This window comes from Triticum urartu, chromosome 3A (assembly GCF_056163025.1).
Source record: "Triticum urartu cultivar PI428250 chromosome 3A, HENAU_Tu73, whole genome shotgun sequence".
Classification (NCBI taxonomy): domain Eukaryota; kingdom Viridiplantae; phylum Streptophyta; class Magnoliopsida; order Poales; family Poaceae; genus Triticum; species Triticum urartu.
This window is the reverse complement of record NC_141875.1, coordinates 532,617,716-532,635,490: the sequence shown is the minus strand read 5'-3', so window position 1 is coordinate 532,635,490 and position 17,775 is coordinate 532,617,716. Positions and strand designations below refer to the sequence as shown.

General features: G+C 43.2%; 1 protein-coding gene and 1 pseudogene across 1 annotated transcript; one reads left to right on the top strand and one right to left on the bottom strand.

Annotated features, from left to right (window-relative positions):
- The first annotated feature begins 4,430 nt into the window (after positions 1-4,430).
- Positions 4,431-7,452, top strand: LOC147980386 (uncharacterized; annotated as a pseudogene).
- Positions 7,453-10,010: 2,558 nt separating this feature from the next.
- LOC147980385 (uncharacterized) lies at positions 10,011-10,892 on the bottom strand. Its single transcript, XM_087515585.1, has 3 exons — positions 10,833-10,892; positions 10,591-10,737; positions 10,011-10,457 (listed from the first exon to the last, which is right to left on the bottom strand). The coding sequence occupies exons 1-3, from the start codon at positions 10,887-10,889 to the stop codon at positions 10,011-10,013; spliced, it is 651 nt and encodes a 216-aa protein (XP_087371711.1). The 5' UTR covers positions 10,890-10,892.
- Between the last annotated feature and the right edge of the window lie 6,883 nt (positions 10,893-17,775).

Sequence of the window (17,775 nt, the reverse complement as noted above, 5' to 3'; positions counted from 1 at the left end):
CGCCTCCACGAGGCGGAGCGCGATTTCACCGAGGCGAAGGAGTGGATCGTCGCTGGAGAAGAAGGCGCCGCCACACGGCTCGAGGCCGCCAAGGAGGCCAAGAAGGAGTACGACCTCGCATTTGTCCTCTCCAGCTCCGCAATGGAATATTTTTTTCATGTAAAGAAGGATGAGTAGTTTAGATTAGGTTTAAATTTAGTGTGTTTAAATTCCTACGAAGTATGGTGACGAAAACTATGTTTGTCTAGTATGTCTAAATTCTGCAGCCGTGCGGTCCGCAGTACCGCAAAATCATTTTACAGTATTTCGTAAACAAAATTTACGGTACCGCGGTTTACATGATCTACTAGAGATATGCCCTTAGATCTACAGTCGGATATAGCAAATATGTCCCCTTAAACGCCCGCGGACGCGCTCGGTTCAGTGACCGAACGTGTCCGTTTTAAACCCTATTTATCCTTCTGCGCAGCCACATTTTTTATTTTTCTTCTCATATGCCCGGTCACTTGTACGTGATTGGTGGAGATGAAGAAAGAGAAATAAATAAATAAATAAAGAGAAAAGGTGGTCCAAGGTGGGACCACCTCCTATATGGCGAAATGCTCGGGCGCGCTCGTGCGCGTCCACGGGCCCTCATATCCTCCTCATATTTGAGATGGATATGATGGTTCGCGGACAGCTCGAGCATATATAAAAATAATACGAGAGATCTGGTTGGGTCATATATTTTTTGTTCGGTCAATAACCAGACACACCCGCAGACGTATAAGGGATGATTTGAGTAGTCCGGCTGTAGACGCTCTTACATCCTTCAGAATATCTGAATCTTGCGCCCGGCATCGGACGTACTCCCTCCGTTCAAAATTACTTGTCTCGAATATGGATGTATATAGAACTAAAATACGTCTAGATAAATTCATCTGTGACAAGTAATTCTGAACGAAGAGAGTAGTTTCCTTGCAAAAGAGGAGATTGATTTAAAAGAGTACTGTGTGCACTCTGCATTAATTAAGGTCGGTGCAAACAATGTTGGAAGTCGTGATGGGAACGAACCGCGTAGAAAATCCTGGATAACTCAGCAGTGATGCAACGAATTGTGAGTGTCAGCAGTGACCAGCGTTTGCTCTACTTGTCAACGGTTGCTGATTGTGACTGAGCAACCGGACAATAGAAGCTAGCTCAGAGTCAAATATCCACCAAAATATACAAGGACACACACGTAGTGCAGTTGACAATGAAGCAAAAAACTCTTCCAAAAACACACTCGCAGAAAGTAAAGAAGAAATCACAATCACATGTAGACGTGTGGAGTAGTAGCACGTCTAGCGCACCGCGACAAGTCTTGGTTCTCTCTGAATAAATTGGCAACGCTTTCCCCTAAAAAAAAGACAAGTTTTGGTTCTCTCGTAACTGGAGGCGAACATCGTTAATAATCTTTTTCATGAGCAGAGCTGCTATGTGTTCCGCATCATAGGCGGTAGGCGCTAACCCAAGTACTATGATTGATTCTTCTTATTTCTATCAGCGCCTAGAAAAAGGGGCAAAGTGGACCACGAAGATGCCTTTAACAGAGCATGTCACCAAAAAGCACATACCAATTATATGTAACTGAAAAAAAGTGACGAAAACGTAGCACAAACAGATCAGCTAGATGTTGCGAAAATAATATAGCACGAGTATATTTGTCTATCCTCTAATTCCTTCATTAAGTTCATGGTGCAGCTCACAATGCGTATATGAAGTTAGAGGGTAGGGACATATTTATACTCATATTCCTGAATGTTCAAATCTGTATCCAGATAGAATTCAGTTAGAATCCTAATCGAATTAACCAACCACGATCATAACCGATTATTTTCCAAGTCAAATTCCTTTTATCCCTAAGCACATATATGTGAGATATATGCCACATTTAAATAGTATGGTCCTATTTAAACGTGTAGACTTATCAATCTACATAGAGCTGAACCTGTAAATAACTTACTCGCAAAAAAAAACTGTAAATAGCCTAGTCAATTCCAAACCTATATTGTGCCCAAACAAATAATTACAGTGTACATATACACACTATATTCCAGTATAGTTTGTACCCAGCTCCTTGAGTATATTCCCTCAAGTTCAATTGCAAATATTTGTACCAATCATTCATACATCAATTCCGTATGATTTCATTCATCAACCAAATAAATGTAGTATATAATGTTTTGGAAGACACCAAAAATTCCTACATCTCCCACTTATCTGAAAAACATTCAGTCAAAAATCCTAAGGCCCATGTTCCTGACATGTTTGCAAAACAATTTCCGACTAAGAGGTTTAGTCAGTGGATCTGCCAACATATCAGTACAAGGCAAAAACTCAAGCCGAACAGTTTTTAGCCTATTTATTACGGAAAAACTCTGTTTTTGCCACTCTAGTTTTTGCCAATTTTGCTTATGCCACTCTAAAATTCAACATCTCATTTTTGCCACTTCTTGTTTTTGACAATGTATTACAAATACCATTCTGTCAGGTCAAGGCATGTTTTGACCAAACGAAGCAGGGCAAAGACAATATTGCCCTAGGTTTTTTGTTTTGCTTTTGCCACTCCAGTTTTCGTTGAAATTTTACTGATACCTGACAAACACAGCAGATGGGTTGATTCCACTGAGTTCATCTGCTAATAAGAAAAAGAGAAAAAATCACCATAGGTCACAAAACTTGAGCTGGCTGACACTTAAGTACCACTACTTCAAAATACCCGAAATACAGTCCATCTACTTGCGCAGGGGGTTCACTTTGGTCCGTATATACGATTGGAGCTACGTATTTGCTGACTTAGCCGAGTCAGCCGTTGCCAGCTGTGCTTTGACTGCCACTTGTGCAGCACCTGTCGGGGGGGGGGGTGTTAATACTAGATGGCTGGAGGTTTTTTTTGCAAATGCGCGCACCTGGTCGGACTGCACCCCACCTGGTCATTAAACGGCCCGCACCTGGTCGGACCGCACCGGGTCGCTCCTTTCTCCTCCCTCCCGCAACCTCTCTACTCCCGCACCCTCTCTGCTCATCGTCGCTGCCGAGGTCGGACGTCGTTGGCGTCGACGACGGCTCCATGAGCACGTCGTCGGACGCTGAGCCGCCGCCGTCCGCGCCGTTCGGGAGGGGCCTGCGCGACGTGCCTCTTGCTCCTTCGCGTCGCCGTGATGGTGCCTCGCCGCCCCTGTACGGTACGTCGCCGTCGCCAGCAGCTCCTTTGCTCGATCTGTGCAATTTAGCTCCCGTAAAGAGTTCTTGGCCGCATCAATTGCGCGTAGGAGCTAGGGTTTGGCCGTTCGTTCTACTCTCTGACGGGTTGGGTGTGGGGTGGTAGGGTTTTAACAGTTTGTGAAGATCTTTCTGACAGGCCAAAAATAGGGATGCTTCATGGGGGGTTTGCAGTAGGAGCTAGGGTTTGGCCATGTTTGTAGAGATCTGGAGTGGTTATGGTTCTTTCTCCCCCCAATTTTTCATCGGTCCAGGGGTCTAGGGTTTAAGCAGTAAAGTTTGCTCTTAGTGTCAGAGTGTTAATTGGACCAAAAATTGTTGTAATTTGCAATTACATTGTGTCAGATTGACCAAAGATGGTTGCTTTTCGACCTGTAAGATCATACATTTGTTAATTGGAGCCATGAATCTCTGTTTTTCTTTCTGAAAAAGTAAAAAAGTCTAAATCTTTGAACTGTAGTCTGAAATGTCTGAATCTCTCTGTAGTCTGAAATGTCTGAACTTTTTCAACTTGATTGTTTTGCAGGTCACTTAAGCAACCACTTCTCTGTTGAGGTCATACGTGGTGGCTACATTCTGTGTGCTGGCAAGCATAGGGGTTATCACAAAGGTCACTCCATTTGGTATGATTACTGTGACATAGATAATTGGACACCTAATGTTGTTGCCAGTCTAGTGGAGGAAATTGGATATGAGTTTGAGGGCAGGATCAGGGCTTATTGGTGTGTTCCTGGATTGACAGTGTATAAGAATGGATTAAGAGAGATCAAGATAGGGGACAACACTATGACAGAAAACATGAAGGATTGTGTTCTAAATGGCAACCACTTCCAACAGATATTTCTTGATCATGATGAGAGCATGAGATCATATATTTCTGTTGTTCAAGTCCACTCTGATGATGAGGATCCACCAATTGTCAGGTTCAGTGGCATTAGGCCAAAGAAGGAGAATGCCCACCAGCAGCAAGCAGAGCAGACACAACAGTTGCAAGAGGAGCAGGATCAGCTCACTCTAGTGGAACATGAGATGGCTCAGCATGATCAAGAGCATGAGCAAGATGAAGCAGAGTCAGAAAGTGGAGCAGAGTCAGAAGAAGATGATTTCATACCAAGTCCACCCCAGCCTGGAACTACTTACCTTCTCAGTTTGGGTTTAGGGCAAGGAAATCCTGTAGGTTTTTGAACATGGATGCAGCAGACACAGTAGTGCAGGATTCAGATGAAGATTATATTCCACAAATTGTTGATTCAGACATTGATCTGCAGGATGATGATGACTTGTTTGACAAACATGTTGATTGTGAGAAGGGCAAAGGACCAGCAGTCCAAGAAGAAGTTGATGATCCTACTGAAGATGTGGATATTTGTCTGCCATCCTCTGATGAAGATAAGGTGAAGCTGAATTTCAAAAGTTTTAGAGAGGAAGACCCGACTAAACCACAGTTTCAAGTTGGCCAGACCTTTGGATCTGTTGAGTTCCTTAAGAAAGCTATCAAAGAGTACAGCTGTCAGGAGAGAGTTGACATTAGGTGCCCTAGAAATGATAGGAAAAGACTGAATGCCATTTGTGAAGATGGGTGCCCTTGGACCTTGTCTGCATCATTTGATGGGAGAATCAACTGCTTCATGATCAAGAAATACAACCCGAAGCATACATGCATAAAGAAATGGTGTGTTAAGTCATTCACTGCTCCTTTTATGGCTGGAAAATATCTTGATTCTTTCAGAGCAGATGAAAACATGAACATGAAATTTTTTGCAAGGGTGGTTCAGAAAGATTGGAACATGACAGCAACAAGAAGCAAGCTTAGAAGGGCTAAGAGGTTAGTGAAGAAAGTTATTGAAGGAGATGAGTTGGAGCAGTACAACAACATGTGGGATTATGCACAAGAATTCAGAAGATCAAACCCAGGGAGTTCTTTCTATGTGGGTGTCAGTAATGGCATATTTGCAAGTTGTTATTTCTCTCTGGATGCCTGCAAAACGGGTTTCATGCAATCTTGTAGGCCTTTCATTTGTTTGGATGGATGCCACCCGAAGACAAGTATGGAGGTGTTATGATGTGTGCTGTTGGCATGGATCCTAATGACTGCATTTACCCTCTAGCTTTTGCAGTTGTTGAGGTAGAGAACACTGACACATGGAAATGGTTTCTGTCAAATCTGAAGAGTGACTTGGGAATTGTAAACACAGACCCATGGACTATAATGTCAGACAAGCAAAAGGGCCTGATCAAGGGAGTGAGGCAGCACTTTCCTGATGCAGAGCACAGACACTGTGTTAGGCATATATGGCAGAATTTTCAACAAACACACAAAGGAGATGTTCTTAAAAACCAGCTATGGAAGTGTGCAAGGAGCACAACACCAGAACTGTGGGCTGCAAGCATGGAGGAAATGAAGGTCATAAGCCTAGAAGCATACAAGTGGCTTGAGAAGCTACCACCCAACACTTGGGTTAGGGGCTTCCAAAGAGAATTGGTCAAGTGTGATATCCTTCTGAACAACAACTATGAGGTTTTCAACAAATATATTCTTGAGTCTAGGGAGATGCATCTCAGATCAATGATTGACAAGATCAAAACACAGCTCATGGTCAGGTTCTACAACAAAAGAAAAGAGGCAGAGACCTGGCCTGGCTCAATATGCCCAAAAATTAGGAAAAGAATTGAGAAGAATATAGAGCTGTCAGCTACATGCATGGTTTCAGGGGCTGGTGATGGCATCTTTCAGGTTGACAACAGGAACAGGACATACATTGTTGACCTGAAGGAACAAAGCTGTACATGCAAAAGGTGGGATCTTAGTGGAATTCCATGTCACCATACAATTGCATGCTGCAGACATGAGAGGATTGATCCTGAGAGTTTGGTGCACTCCTGTTACAGTATAGAAGCATTCAAGCTAGCATACAAACCCATTATCAAGCCTTGCAGAGATAGGAGTGAGTGGCAGAAGATGAATGGCTGTGAAATCAAGCCACCTGTCTTTGAAAAAAAAGTAGGGAGGCCTTCAAACAAAAGTAGGAGAAGCAGCCTTATGAGATTGAAAAGAAAGATGGAACCAAGGTGATGAGCAGACATGGAATCACAATAACATGTTCATACCGCCATGAAACAGGCCACAACATCAAAGGATGTAATCTCAAAAAGGCTGGCATTTTGCCAAATCTAGCAGAGAGAACAACAAGAAGGGGTCCAAGGGCCATTCCTGATGATGTGTCAGATGATGAAATTGTTTTGGCACAACAAGATGATGGCCAAGGTACACAGGAGGAGGTTCAGGTCACACAAGAGGATGGTCAACTTACACAGGAGGAGGTCCATGTTGATGGCCAAGTTACACATGAGGAGGCCCATGTTGATGGCCATGATACACATGAGGAGGTCATTGTCACACAAGATGATGAGGTCATTGTCACACAAGATGATGGAGCAGATGCACCAGTTGTTTTTCAGGAAAATTCTCCACTTTTGTCCCTTAATTTTGAACTCTTTTGTCCAGTCATTTTTGTTGTACTGATGTTTTCATGTGATGTTTGTTTTGTACAGGTGTAGGACTTTGGATTTACAATGCTTCATAGGATGCAACAATCCAGACCTGTTCCTAGAGAAGAACCTGAAATCATTTTTCCAGATTCCTCATTCATCTCAAATGCACCCAGCTCTCACACTGCAGCACAGACAACAACAGCTACAAATGAAGGCAACCTGACCATGAAGTTGCTGAAGATGAAGAGAGACAAAGAAAGACAGATGGCAGCCAGGAGAGATGCAGCACTTGAGGCCATGAATGAGATGGCAGAGAAGAAAGCAGAGGAGGCAGAAGCAAAAAGGCAAGAAATTGCAAGGAGGAAAGCAGAGTCTTCACAAAGAAGAAGAAGAAGAGCAGCACAAGAGAAGAAAGCTTTGGAATCTGCAGCAAGGAAGGAAGCTGCAGCAGCAAGAAAAGCTGCATTGCAAGAAGAGAAGGAGGCCAGAGCCCTTGAAGCAATGGCAGCTAAAGCAGAGGCAGCACTGAAGAGAAAAGAAGATCAAGAAGCAAAGAGAGCTATGGCAGCACTGAAGAGAAAAGAAGATCAAGAAGCAAAGAAGATACAGCAAGAAGAGGCCAAGAGATTAAGAGCTGAGCTAAGGAAGCAGGCAGGACCAAGTGGACATGTTCCCAAGAAGCCGAAGAGAGTGAACATGTTTGATGAGTTTAGATGATTCAGTGCTTTTGCACTTGTAATTTTTTGGCAAAAAACTTAAATGAGACTCTTTGAAACTGTTGGAGTTGGGATGATTCAGTGCTTTTGCACTTGTAATATTTTGGCAAAAACTACAATGAGACTCTTTGAACTATTGGAAATGTGAAGATTCAGTGGCTTCATACTGCCATTCAAAATGAAAACTGTTGGAGTTCAAAATGAAAAGAAATCCCAAATGAAAACTGTTGGAGTTCAGTGGCTTTATTATTCAGTTGGAGTTCATTGATTTATTCACTGTTGGAGTATAGATAATTAACTTCATAAAATTTAAAAATTAATACAAAAAAGGTTGGCCTGGGTGTCGAACCTAGGACCTGTGGTGTGATAAACAGGGTGCAATGCCAATGTGATAGGAATGGTGCTTTGCTCAAGTGTTACTTGACTATCTACTTATTATATTTCCACTCCCCTCCAACCTACTTAACTGAATTTTTACAGTTCACTGAATTCAAAGTTATCTGAATTTTTACAGTTGACCGAATGTAGTTTGTAAAGATATCTGAATTTAGTTTGAAAAGCTAACAGATTTTTTACAGTTGTCTGGATTTAGTTTGAAAAGCTAACTAATTTGATTATAGTTAACTGAATCTTAACAATTGTATGTATTTAGTTAAGACATAATTTAGTTAAGACATAATTCAGTTAAGACAGAATTCAGTTAAGACAAAGATTCAGACAAAAATTCAGTTAAGATTCAAAACCTTAGCAGCTACTTCTTTTGGAATTATTGCCTTATATAGCAACAAGAGAATTCTGGATTGTTGCCTTATATAGCAACAAGACTGCATCAACACCATTACATACCAACAAAACACTTTTGGATTACTGCCACTTTTGCATCAACACAGTTCAGCACATATATAGCATCACATCCAGTTCAACACTTATATAGCATCAACAACCAGTTCAACAGACAGAAATTACAAATAACTTATGTGCTTAATATACAAGCACACCTAACAAACTAATATTTTATAACTTATATGCTGAAAATCTGTATATTTCAGCATACCTAACTACTGCAACTGCATCTTCTTCATGCCTTCTACTGCAACTGCATCATCTTCAGTTCTTCAACTTCTAGAGGCGCTCCGAGCGGCGAACCTCCATGTCAGCTGCCACCTTCCTCTTCTTCTTCCTCTCTGGCTGTGCTGCAACGTCTTGTGCTTGCAGGGCCAAGACCACCTCCACCTCCTGCTTGACGATGTCAGGAACATTGGGAAGCAGCTCGATGTCAATGGGGCGGTGCTTGTCACCCTCCCTGGCGACCGGCGCCACCATGTGGACCTCCGGCTCGGGGACGACGGGCGCTGCCACATTGACCTCCGGCTCGTCGTCAGAGAGCACAATCACCTCCGGCTCCTCCCAGCCAGCCGACTAGGACGAGTCGGCGGCGTAGCCAAAGTCGTCGTCAGAGCCGGAGTCGTACTTTGAGTCGGATGAGATGTACTCGGAGACATCGTCACGCCCGAGGTAGTCGGGCTGGTAGTGGTCCCAGTAGGCAGTGTTGACAGGTGCGGGGACAGCCAGGTCGACGTTGTGGCGGACGCGCACCGGATCCGGCTGCCGCGGTGCAGTGGCGGACCGGTACATCCACCACCGGGCTCGTTGCCCCGGGTCGTCGGAGCGCGTCTCCTGCATCATGAAGCGGAGGACGAGTGCATAGTGGATACCGTCATGGTCGGGGCAGGCGCGGTCCAGCTCGTCGTCGGTCATGACCTTCAAGAGGCCACGCGCATGGTGACGCAGCGTCGAACAACTAGGGAACCACTTCCCGATCTCCGCCAGGTCCACGCGCATGGCCTTGTCATCGCCTGCGAGGTCATCGATGACCCTCTTCTAGGCAGGGCAGTTCTCCATGTCCGCGGTGACGGTGTGGTGGTCGGCGGCGAGGGTTTTCTTGCGTGGGGGTTTGGTGCGGGGTAACTGAGGCGACGCGGTGGACTAAATGGAGAGTGGAGAGTGGAGCGGTGGGTGGGTGGGCTTAAAGAGCAGACAAGGAAACGGAAGAGGCGTGAGCCATTGGGCCACTAGCAACTGCTAAATAGCTACGTTAGTACCTGCCCTTGATCAAAGCACTACTACTTACCACACTGGCATTGCCACCAATGTTCAATACCACAGGTCCTAGGTTCGAGACCTAGGCAAAACTCTTTTTGTGTAATTTTTTTCTTTAAGAAAAATTTGGTACAGGCATACAAATTCAATCATATAAAACAGCTATTGTAGACATATAAATTCAGACAAATTCAGTCATATAAAACAGCAACTGCAGGCATATAAATTCAGGCAAATTCAGTCATATAAGACAGAGACAGTTAACTTCATTTTCTTATCTGAACCAACTTCAGTTTCTTATCTTAACCCACTTCAACTTCAATATCTTATCTTAACACAATTTAGTTGACACAAATCCAGGAGGAAAGATACAAAGTGTTTTTTTACAATGACACAGATTCAATCAAATTCATTCAGCATGCCCTTTAGCTTCCTTATCTTCTCCTTGGTGGCCTCTGTCTATTTGAATAGGTCACCAATCATGTACTCAAGATTCCTTTTCTCATGCTTCAAGTCATCCCTCTCTTGCACTGCTTGGTCCCTCTCTTTCTCTGCTTTAACCCTGAATACCTGATGAATGTTGGTTACTGACTTGTCTAGAATCTTCTTCTTCTCAAGTTCTTCCTTTAGATCAGTCAGAGTAAGTTGTGTGCTACCTAGTTGGCTCATTGCCTGCTCCTTCTCAGCCACCATCTTAGCAAAATCAAGCTTGAAATGCCTCAACTCATTCTCCATCTTCTTCTTCTCTTCAAGAACCTTCAAATTTTCTTCAGCACTCACAACATTCTGTCTGAGCCTCTGTTTTTTCTCCTCTTCATACATGGTCCATATAGTAGCTAGGCTCATCTTCAGAGCATCAGGCCACTCAGGGTCAACCCACTCAACATATCTGCATTTGGGTACTTCCTAACAATTTAGAACATACAAAAAAGAGATTCAGTTAACTGCCAGTATTCAGTACTGTGCCTGATGATGGAACTTAAGACATACTACAAAGAGAAAAATGTTTAACAGTGCCAAATGCAAAAAAATTACTAACCTTTTGTGCACAAGCTAGAAACCTTCTACCAGTATCAACAGATTCAAATGCCACATTCTTCTCACACAAAGATCCATGCCCACATCTAAAGCTAGGCAGATCTATAGCCAAGCCACTCCATTCCTCACAGGATATTGTGGCAGGTGGCTAAACAAAAGAGAGACATTTGGAATCAATTGAGAGAGAAACCCTAGCTGAGAAACCCTAGACTAGATTTGTGTGAGATTGAGGAGCACACTAACCTTGCTGGTCACTGAGTCATCTTCAGAAGAAGCGGGAAGATCATCCCAGGACACCATGGTTGCTGCTAGCTGAAGATGAGAAGGGGATCTGTTGGTGCTATTGGATAGAGGAGAGAAGGGATATGGTGGTGCACGAAATTGAAGATGAAAGATGAGGAAGAAGGGGATCTGGTGGTGGTGGTGGTGGTCAACTGGTGGACCAAAGCTACATGTAGAGTGCAAGTTGCTGGGTGGGTGTTTGCAGCAGGTGCAAGTACATGCTTGCTTTTGAGTTCAGTTGTGCTGAGATTCACTTACTTCATTTAGTACAACAATTAGTTTGCAAAGTTTGCAAAGTTAGTTCAGTACAACAATTAATTTGAAAGCAATGAGGTTAAGTACAATGAGGTTAACTTTGCAAACTAAATTCAATTAACTATAAAAATTTAGTGAACTGCAAACATTCTGTCAGAATTAGTTTAACTACACTTCTGACATGAAATACATCTGTCAGTTTTTTTCAAAGCAATTAGGTCTAGCATTTCAAAGCAAGTTAGGTCAAGCAGGCTTCACATTACTGACATATTATCCATTACAACAACCATCACAACTAAGCATTACTGAGCAAACAAAAGCAACCATTTTAGTATGCTCAGTTTACACACCTGCACCTACTGAATTAACAACACTTCACTTCTTCATAATTAAGGTGAAACACATCACACAAAGCACTATAACAAAACCAATCATCAGCTTCAGCAGCATCAAAATCTCTCTGCCTAACCCTAAAAGCATAGCAATTTGCTGCTTGGTAGCATACTTATTCTCACTGGAGCTGCCATAATTATCTCTTCCAGCCCTGCCTCTCCCAGCCATGACCCTTCCAGGTGTGCCTCTGCCTGCCATTGATTCAGTCCTTTGCCTCTCAAGCTCTTCCCTCTTGTCCTCAATAGCACCAATTGCATCTACAGCAGCATCACCAACCAGACGCCTTGTTTCAACCAGATGATGCACATAATCGAGCTCCCAGTGCCAGAAATCACAAGTGACCTGATTAATCAGTGGCAAAATTAGTTAACCAACTCCAGAAAATTATAGATTTAATGATTCAAGTACTGCATTGCTCTAAACTACTGCATTAGTTAACCAGCTGCTCTGCTTCATTACTAAAGTGAGCTGACACGGCATGAATCTACTGAACTGGCACTTACATGGTGGTTCACGCACTTGTAGAAGATCCATCCATCGTGCCCATCGGTGCTAGACCGGTAGAACCTCACCTGCTCGCCGCAATCCGGGCACCCGATCAGTGGTACAGCAACGGAGTGGCCACGCAGCGCTGAGCGCATGGAGCTGGAAGACGGCATGAAGGAGGAGACAGAGGAGGCAGAGGAGGGCGTCGGCAATGGCTGCGGCGGCGGAAGGCGACGGCGGCGGCGCACACGGGAGTTGGCTAGGGTTCGGAGGAGAGGAAGCGGAGAGCGAGAGGATAAGGCAGGGCGACCAGGTGGGTTGCGGGAGGGAGGAGATAGGAGCGACCCGGTGCGGTCCGACCAGGTGCGCGCATTTGCAAAAAAAAACCTCCAGCCATCTAGTATTAACGCCCCCCCCCCGACAGGTGCTGCACAAGTGGCGGTCAAAGCACAGCTGGCAACGGCTGACTCGGCCAAGTCAGCAAATACGTAGCTCCAATCATATATACGGACCAAAGTAAACCCCCTGCGCAAGTAGATGGACTGTATTTCGGATATTTTGAAGTAGTGGTACTTAAGTGTCAGCCGGCTCAAATTTTGTGACCTACAGTGAATTTTTCTATAAGAAAAATAATTGCAAACAGATAAAGCAGCCACGCATCCACATACATCTCCATTTCACCATACTTCCACACACATACATCAGGCGCGCAAGGCACAACACATACATATGCATCTCCGTCTCTCCAATTCAGCAAAATTCCACACGAATCAACGTCAAGCACGCACAAAGTATAATACATATGCATCGCCAATTCACTGTGTGTAGATCAACTGACAAGCAACCTGGAGGGTAGTGGAGCTACCGCGTCGAGGACGGATGGAGGCAGCGCCATGGACGGAGGGGAGTACGTCTCAGCCATGGAAACATGCACCCAGTCGGTGCTGGTGATGAAGCTGAGTCCCGAAGGTGTATAGCCGGCATTGGTGACGAGCGAGGCACGCAGGCCCATGGGGTCCCAGATCCCGAGTGAGCAGGGGCTGCGTCCCCGTCCCGGACGAGAGGAGGTAGGGGAGGTGGGTCGTTGCCAGTGCTACAGAACAAGGAGAGCGGTGCGGAGCGAGGAGATAGGCCTCGAAGGCGGGCTCCTCCACGAGGATCGCAGGCGGCGGCCAGGCCTCGCGTGCGACCAGGCTGCAGCTGTAGCAGGGGCCGCGCCGGATGGCAGGGGTGGAGCACCGTGCGTCGGGATGGAGGCGGCTGGCTGCGGTGGCGCGCGGGGGCACGGCCAGAGGTGGCAACGCGGCGGCCGGAGTTGACGGCGGTGACTGGATGCGGGTGTGTGTGGTGCGGTTAGGAGCTAGGACGGCTGGACGGGTATGTGTATAGATTAGGTCTGGGTCACTTCCAAAATGGTCCCACAAGTCAGTAGGGGCAACTTATGTCATTTTTGCAAATACTGACATGTTTTTTCTGGGTCAACTGGGTAGAAGAAATGGTCAACTCACGAAAGTATAACAAAATGGCATTTGTGATATGCTGTTAAAAATTAAGAATGGCAAAAGTGAGATGTCAAATTTTAGAGTAGTATAAGTAAAATTGGCAAAAACTAGAGTGGTAAAAATAAAGTTTTCTCATTTATTACATCTCTAATATAATGGTATTTTCCCTCAATATCTCTACCCCTGCTATGAAACTTGGGATCCCTGGAAAGTTTAATCGCCGCTTGATTATCACAATAAACAGTGACCGGATCTGACGCATTTTCATCTATCTCTAGAGAAACCAGAAAGTTCCTCAACCAAACTCCATATTTTATAGCTTCATTCGCAGTAATGTACTCTGCTTCCATAGAAGACTGCGCCACAAAAGTTTGTTTCTTGCTCTTCCAAGAGATAGCACCTCCAGCCAAAGTAAATAAACAATCTGACGTCGACTTCCTTTCATCAAGATCTCCCTGTCAGTCAGCATCAGTATATCCATGCAGCTGAAGATTATCACCATTAAAGCAAAGAGAAAAGTCGATCGTTCCTTTTATATATCTCATAGCATATTTTATTTGCTTCCAATGGGCTTCCCCGGGATTTTTGTGAAATCTGCTCAACATCCCAACTGTGTGACACAAATCTGGTCTAGTAAATAGCATTGCATACATAAGAGACCCCAGAGCAGAAGCATAAGGTATATTTTTCATTTCCCTTATTTCCTTAGGAGTTTTAGGACATTGTTCCTCACTAAGTTTAGTTCCTTTTATCATTGGTACATTTGCATATTTGCAATCTTCCATAGAAAATCGTTTCAAAACAGTTTTGAGATAAGCTTGTTGAGACAGCCCCAAAACTTTTCTTTTCCGATCCCTATGTATTTCCACCCCCAAAACATAAGAGGTTCCCCCAAAATCTTTCATATCAAAAGTGGATGATAACCAAGATTTCACTTCCATTAAGGTTCCCTCGTGGTTTGAAGCAATTAAAATGTCATCGACATACAAAGATAATAATGCAAAGTTTCCTCCCACTATTTTGAAATAAATACAGTGGTCTCCTTCCATCATAGAGAAACCATATGATGTGATTGCAGCATCAAATAAGGTATTCCATTGCCTAGAAGCCAGCCTCAAACCATAGATTTACCTTTTTAACTTACATACTTTATTCTGATTCCCTTTTTCCACAAAACCATCTGGTTGTGTCATATAGATTTCCTCTTTTGAATAATCATTTAGAAACGCAGACTTGACATCCATTTGATGGAGATCAAGATCAAAATAAGCAGTTAAGGCACATAAGATGCGAATAGAAGTGAATTTTGCAACAGGAGAAAATGTTTCCACAAAGTCTACTCCTTCCTTTTGTGTATATCCCTTAGCAACTAATCGAGCTTTATATTTTTTCCACACCTCCTGAAGCATTGAGTTTCCTTTTCAATATCCATTTAGATCATATGGCCTGGCGGTTTAGGGGTAAATCAATAAGTTCCCAAACACCATTTCTTTCCATGGAGTTTAGTTCTTTCCGCATAGCTTCCAACCATAGTCCATATTCGGCATGTTTGTAAGTTTTAGGTTCTTCCTCTAAAGACACTTTAGAGTGCACTTCCCCTAAAAACACAAAGTAATCATCTAGATAGGATGGTGTTTGTGTGTTCCTCCCACTTCTTCTAGGCATACTAGTTGAAGGAGTTTCTTCCATATTTATGTCAGGGATTTGGCTTGAAAGATTACCATTAGAGTCACTTACTATTTCCTAGGATTCTTCATCTATCAATTCCACTCTAGCCCTCTTAGCACGACGAGGAGTGTCCTGATCTAAAAACATAGCATCTCTGCTTTCCAATAATTTCTTATTGTTGGGATCATAAAACCTATAACCATTGGAACTAGTAGAATATCCAATAAAAATTCCTAGAGTGGTCTTAGGTTGCAGTTTGGTTCTGTTCTGGCTAGGGATTTTAATTTGAGCATTGCAACCCCAAACAACCAGGTGCCTTAGCGTTGGTTTCCTCCCTTTCTAAATCTCATAGGGAGTGACCTTTACTGATTTTGAGGGTGAGTGATTTAATAAATAAACTGCAGTATGCAGTGCTCCCCCCCCCCCAAAAAAAACTTAAAAGGTAAATCCGAGTAAGCCATCATGGATCGAACCAGATCCATCAACGTCCTATTTCTTCTTTCCACTACACCATTTTGTTGGGGGTATAGGGTAATGTGTAGTGGTGTACTATCCCATGTTCTTTACAGAATTCATCCAAAATTCCGGATGTCTACTCTCCTCCTCTGTCGGTCCTAAGGACTTTAATTTTCCCATTTAATTGGTTTTCCACTTCAACCTTGAAAGTTTTGAACATGTCAAAACCCTCAGACTTGTGTTTAAGGAGGTAGACATAACCGTATCGGGAAAAGTCATCAATGAATGTGATAAAATACACCTTCTGTCCTATCGTGGGTGTTGTCATTTCCCCACAAATATCTGAATGAATTATGGCTAAGGGCTCTCTAGATCTTTCGGCTTTAGGAAAGGGAGCTCTAGTCATTTTTCCCATGATGTCACAAATTCCATAATCTTCTCATTTAAAATTCAGAATTCCAGAACTAATCAATCTTTTAATCCTATTCTTTGATATATGTCCTAGCCTTAAATGCCATAGGTAGGATTCGGAACAATTGTCATTTCTGGCTATATTCCTTACAATGGAGTGGTTTTCAGCAACTAAAATGTCCATAGCATCAATATCGGAAATATCTTCAATATAATAGAGGCCTTCTACACAGTTCCCTGATTGTATTAATTTTCCTTTTAGCAATATTTTAGCCTTCCCATTGCCAAAGTTAACATCAAAGCCTGCAGATTCTAGTCTAGATACCGATATGAGATTTTTCCTCATATCTGGAGCAAATACAATATTCTTAAGGAGTAATATTCCTCCACTTGGGAGTTTTAGATTATAGTCCTCAATTCCTACTATATCTGCCTTTGATGTTGTTCCTAGATAAATATATCTAGTTCCCTTTTGGATTGGTTTAAATGAACAGAAAGAATTCCTATCTCTTGTAATGTGTGAGGCGGAGCCAGAATCAACCACCCAACTATTTGACAAGGAAGTTGTAAATAGAGATTCTGAAAATACAAAACATGTCACATACCATCAGGTGACGAATTTCCCCTTCTATTATCCTGACGTTTGGACTAGTTGTTGTTATACTTCTTATCATCCGGCTTCCTCTTCTTAGTGCACTCAGATCTGAAGTGTCCTTGTTCACCACAATTATGGCAGTTAAATTTCCTCTTGTCAACCTTCTGATTTGAGTTTCTTCCATTGTAATCATTCCTATCACGCTTATGATTTATTTTATCCCTCAAATATGTCCCAAATTTCCTCTTTTGCCAGTTCCTCTTGCTTGAAGACTTGTCCTCACCAAGGTGTATTTCATCATGTTGAGACCTTCTTTCTTTCCCTTGTGTGGACTTCTTGTCTTCTTCCATGAGTAGATGATGCCTTAGCGTCCTCATGTTTAGCACACGCTCAATATGAAAAAAAGGATATTTTAAATTGTTACCAAGAGTTTGGCAAAGAGTTAAGAGCAACCATAACTTGAACTTCTTTAGGGAAAGGGTACCCAACATTCTTTAGTTCCTCTACTAGCACACATAATTTATTCAGATATGCACTAACAGTAGTGATTTCTGTCATCTTCGCAGTCAAAAACTGATTCACCAAGCTAAGAACTTTGATAAGTGAAACTTCACCAAAGTCCTTTTCCAATCTCCTCATTATTTTGCGAGATCATTCCTCTGGTTCATATTCTCCGGCTAGAGAATCAGACATGGATGCAAGCATAAACACTCTAGCCTTTTTGTTGTACTTAGTCCATTGAGTAATTTCCTCACGGTAGTTTTCCTTTTCCTCATCTTCAGCCTCCTCTGACGGTCGGGTAGGCTTAGATTGAGATATGATAAAATCAATGTTCTCAGCGGTGAGGAGAAACATGTATTTTCTCTTCCAAACAGTAAAATTCGATCCATCCAATTTACAAAATCTAAGTAATTCAGCAAACACACTGTTGGAAGCCATTGGGAAGGATGATTACCGTAGCAAAATTCCAGAAATCAATCTGTAGCAGCAAGCAGGAACAAGTAAGGCCGTGACCTGCAGATTCAGAGTACCCAACAACAGCTCGTGTGGCTTGGTGACTTCTCTAGGAAGAGGACATGGAGCAACGACGATTCCAGCAGGTCGGAGGTCCCGGCTGGTTGACGGTGACCCGGCGGTT

What these genes read in the sequence shown, in the direction of transcription:
- LOC147980385 (XM_087515585.1), bottom strand. Translation starts at nt 10,889, where the DNA reads ATGGTGTCCTGGGATGATCTTCCCGCTTCTTCTGAAGATGACTCAGTG. An exon ending in ATGACTCAGTGACCAGCAAG is followed by an intron (nt 10,738 to 10,832) that starts GTTAGTGTGCTC and finishes TCTTTTGTTTAG; the next exon opens with CCACCTGCCACAATATCCTG. An exon ending in TTCTAGCTTGTGCACAAAAG is followed by an intron (nt 10,458 to 10,590) that starts GTTAGTAATTTT and finishes CTAAATTGTTAG; the next exon opens with GAAGTACCCAAATGCAGATA.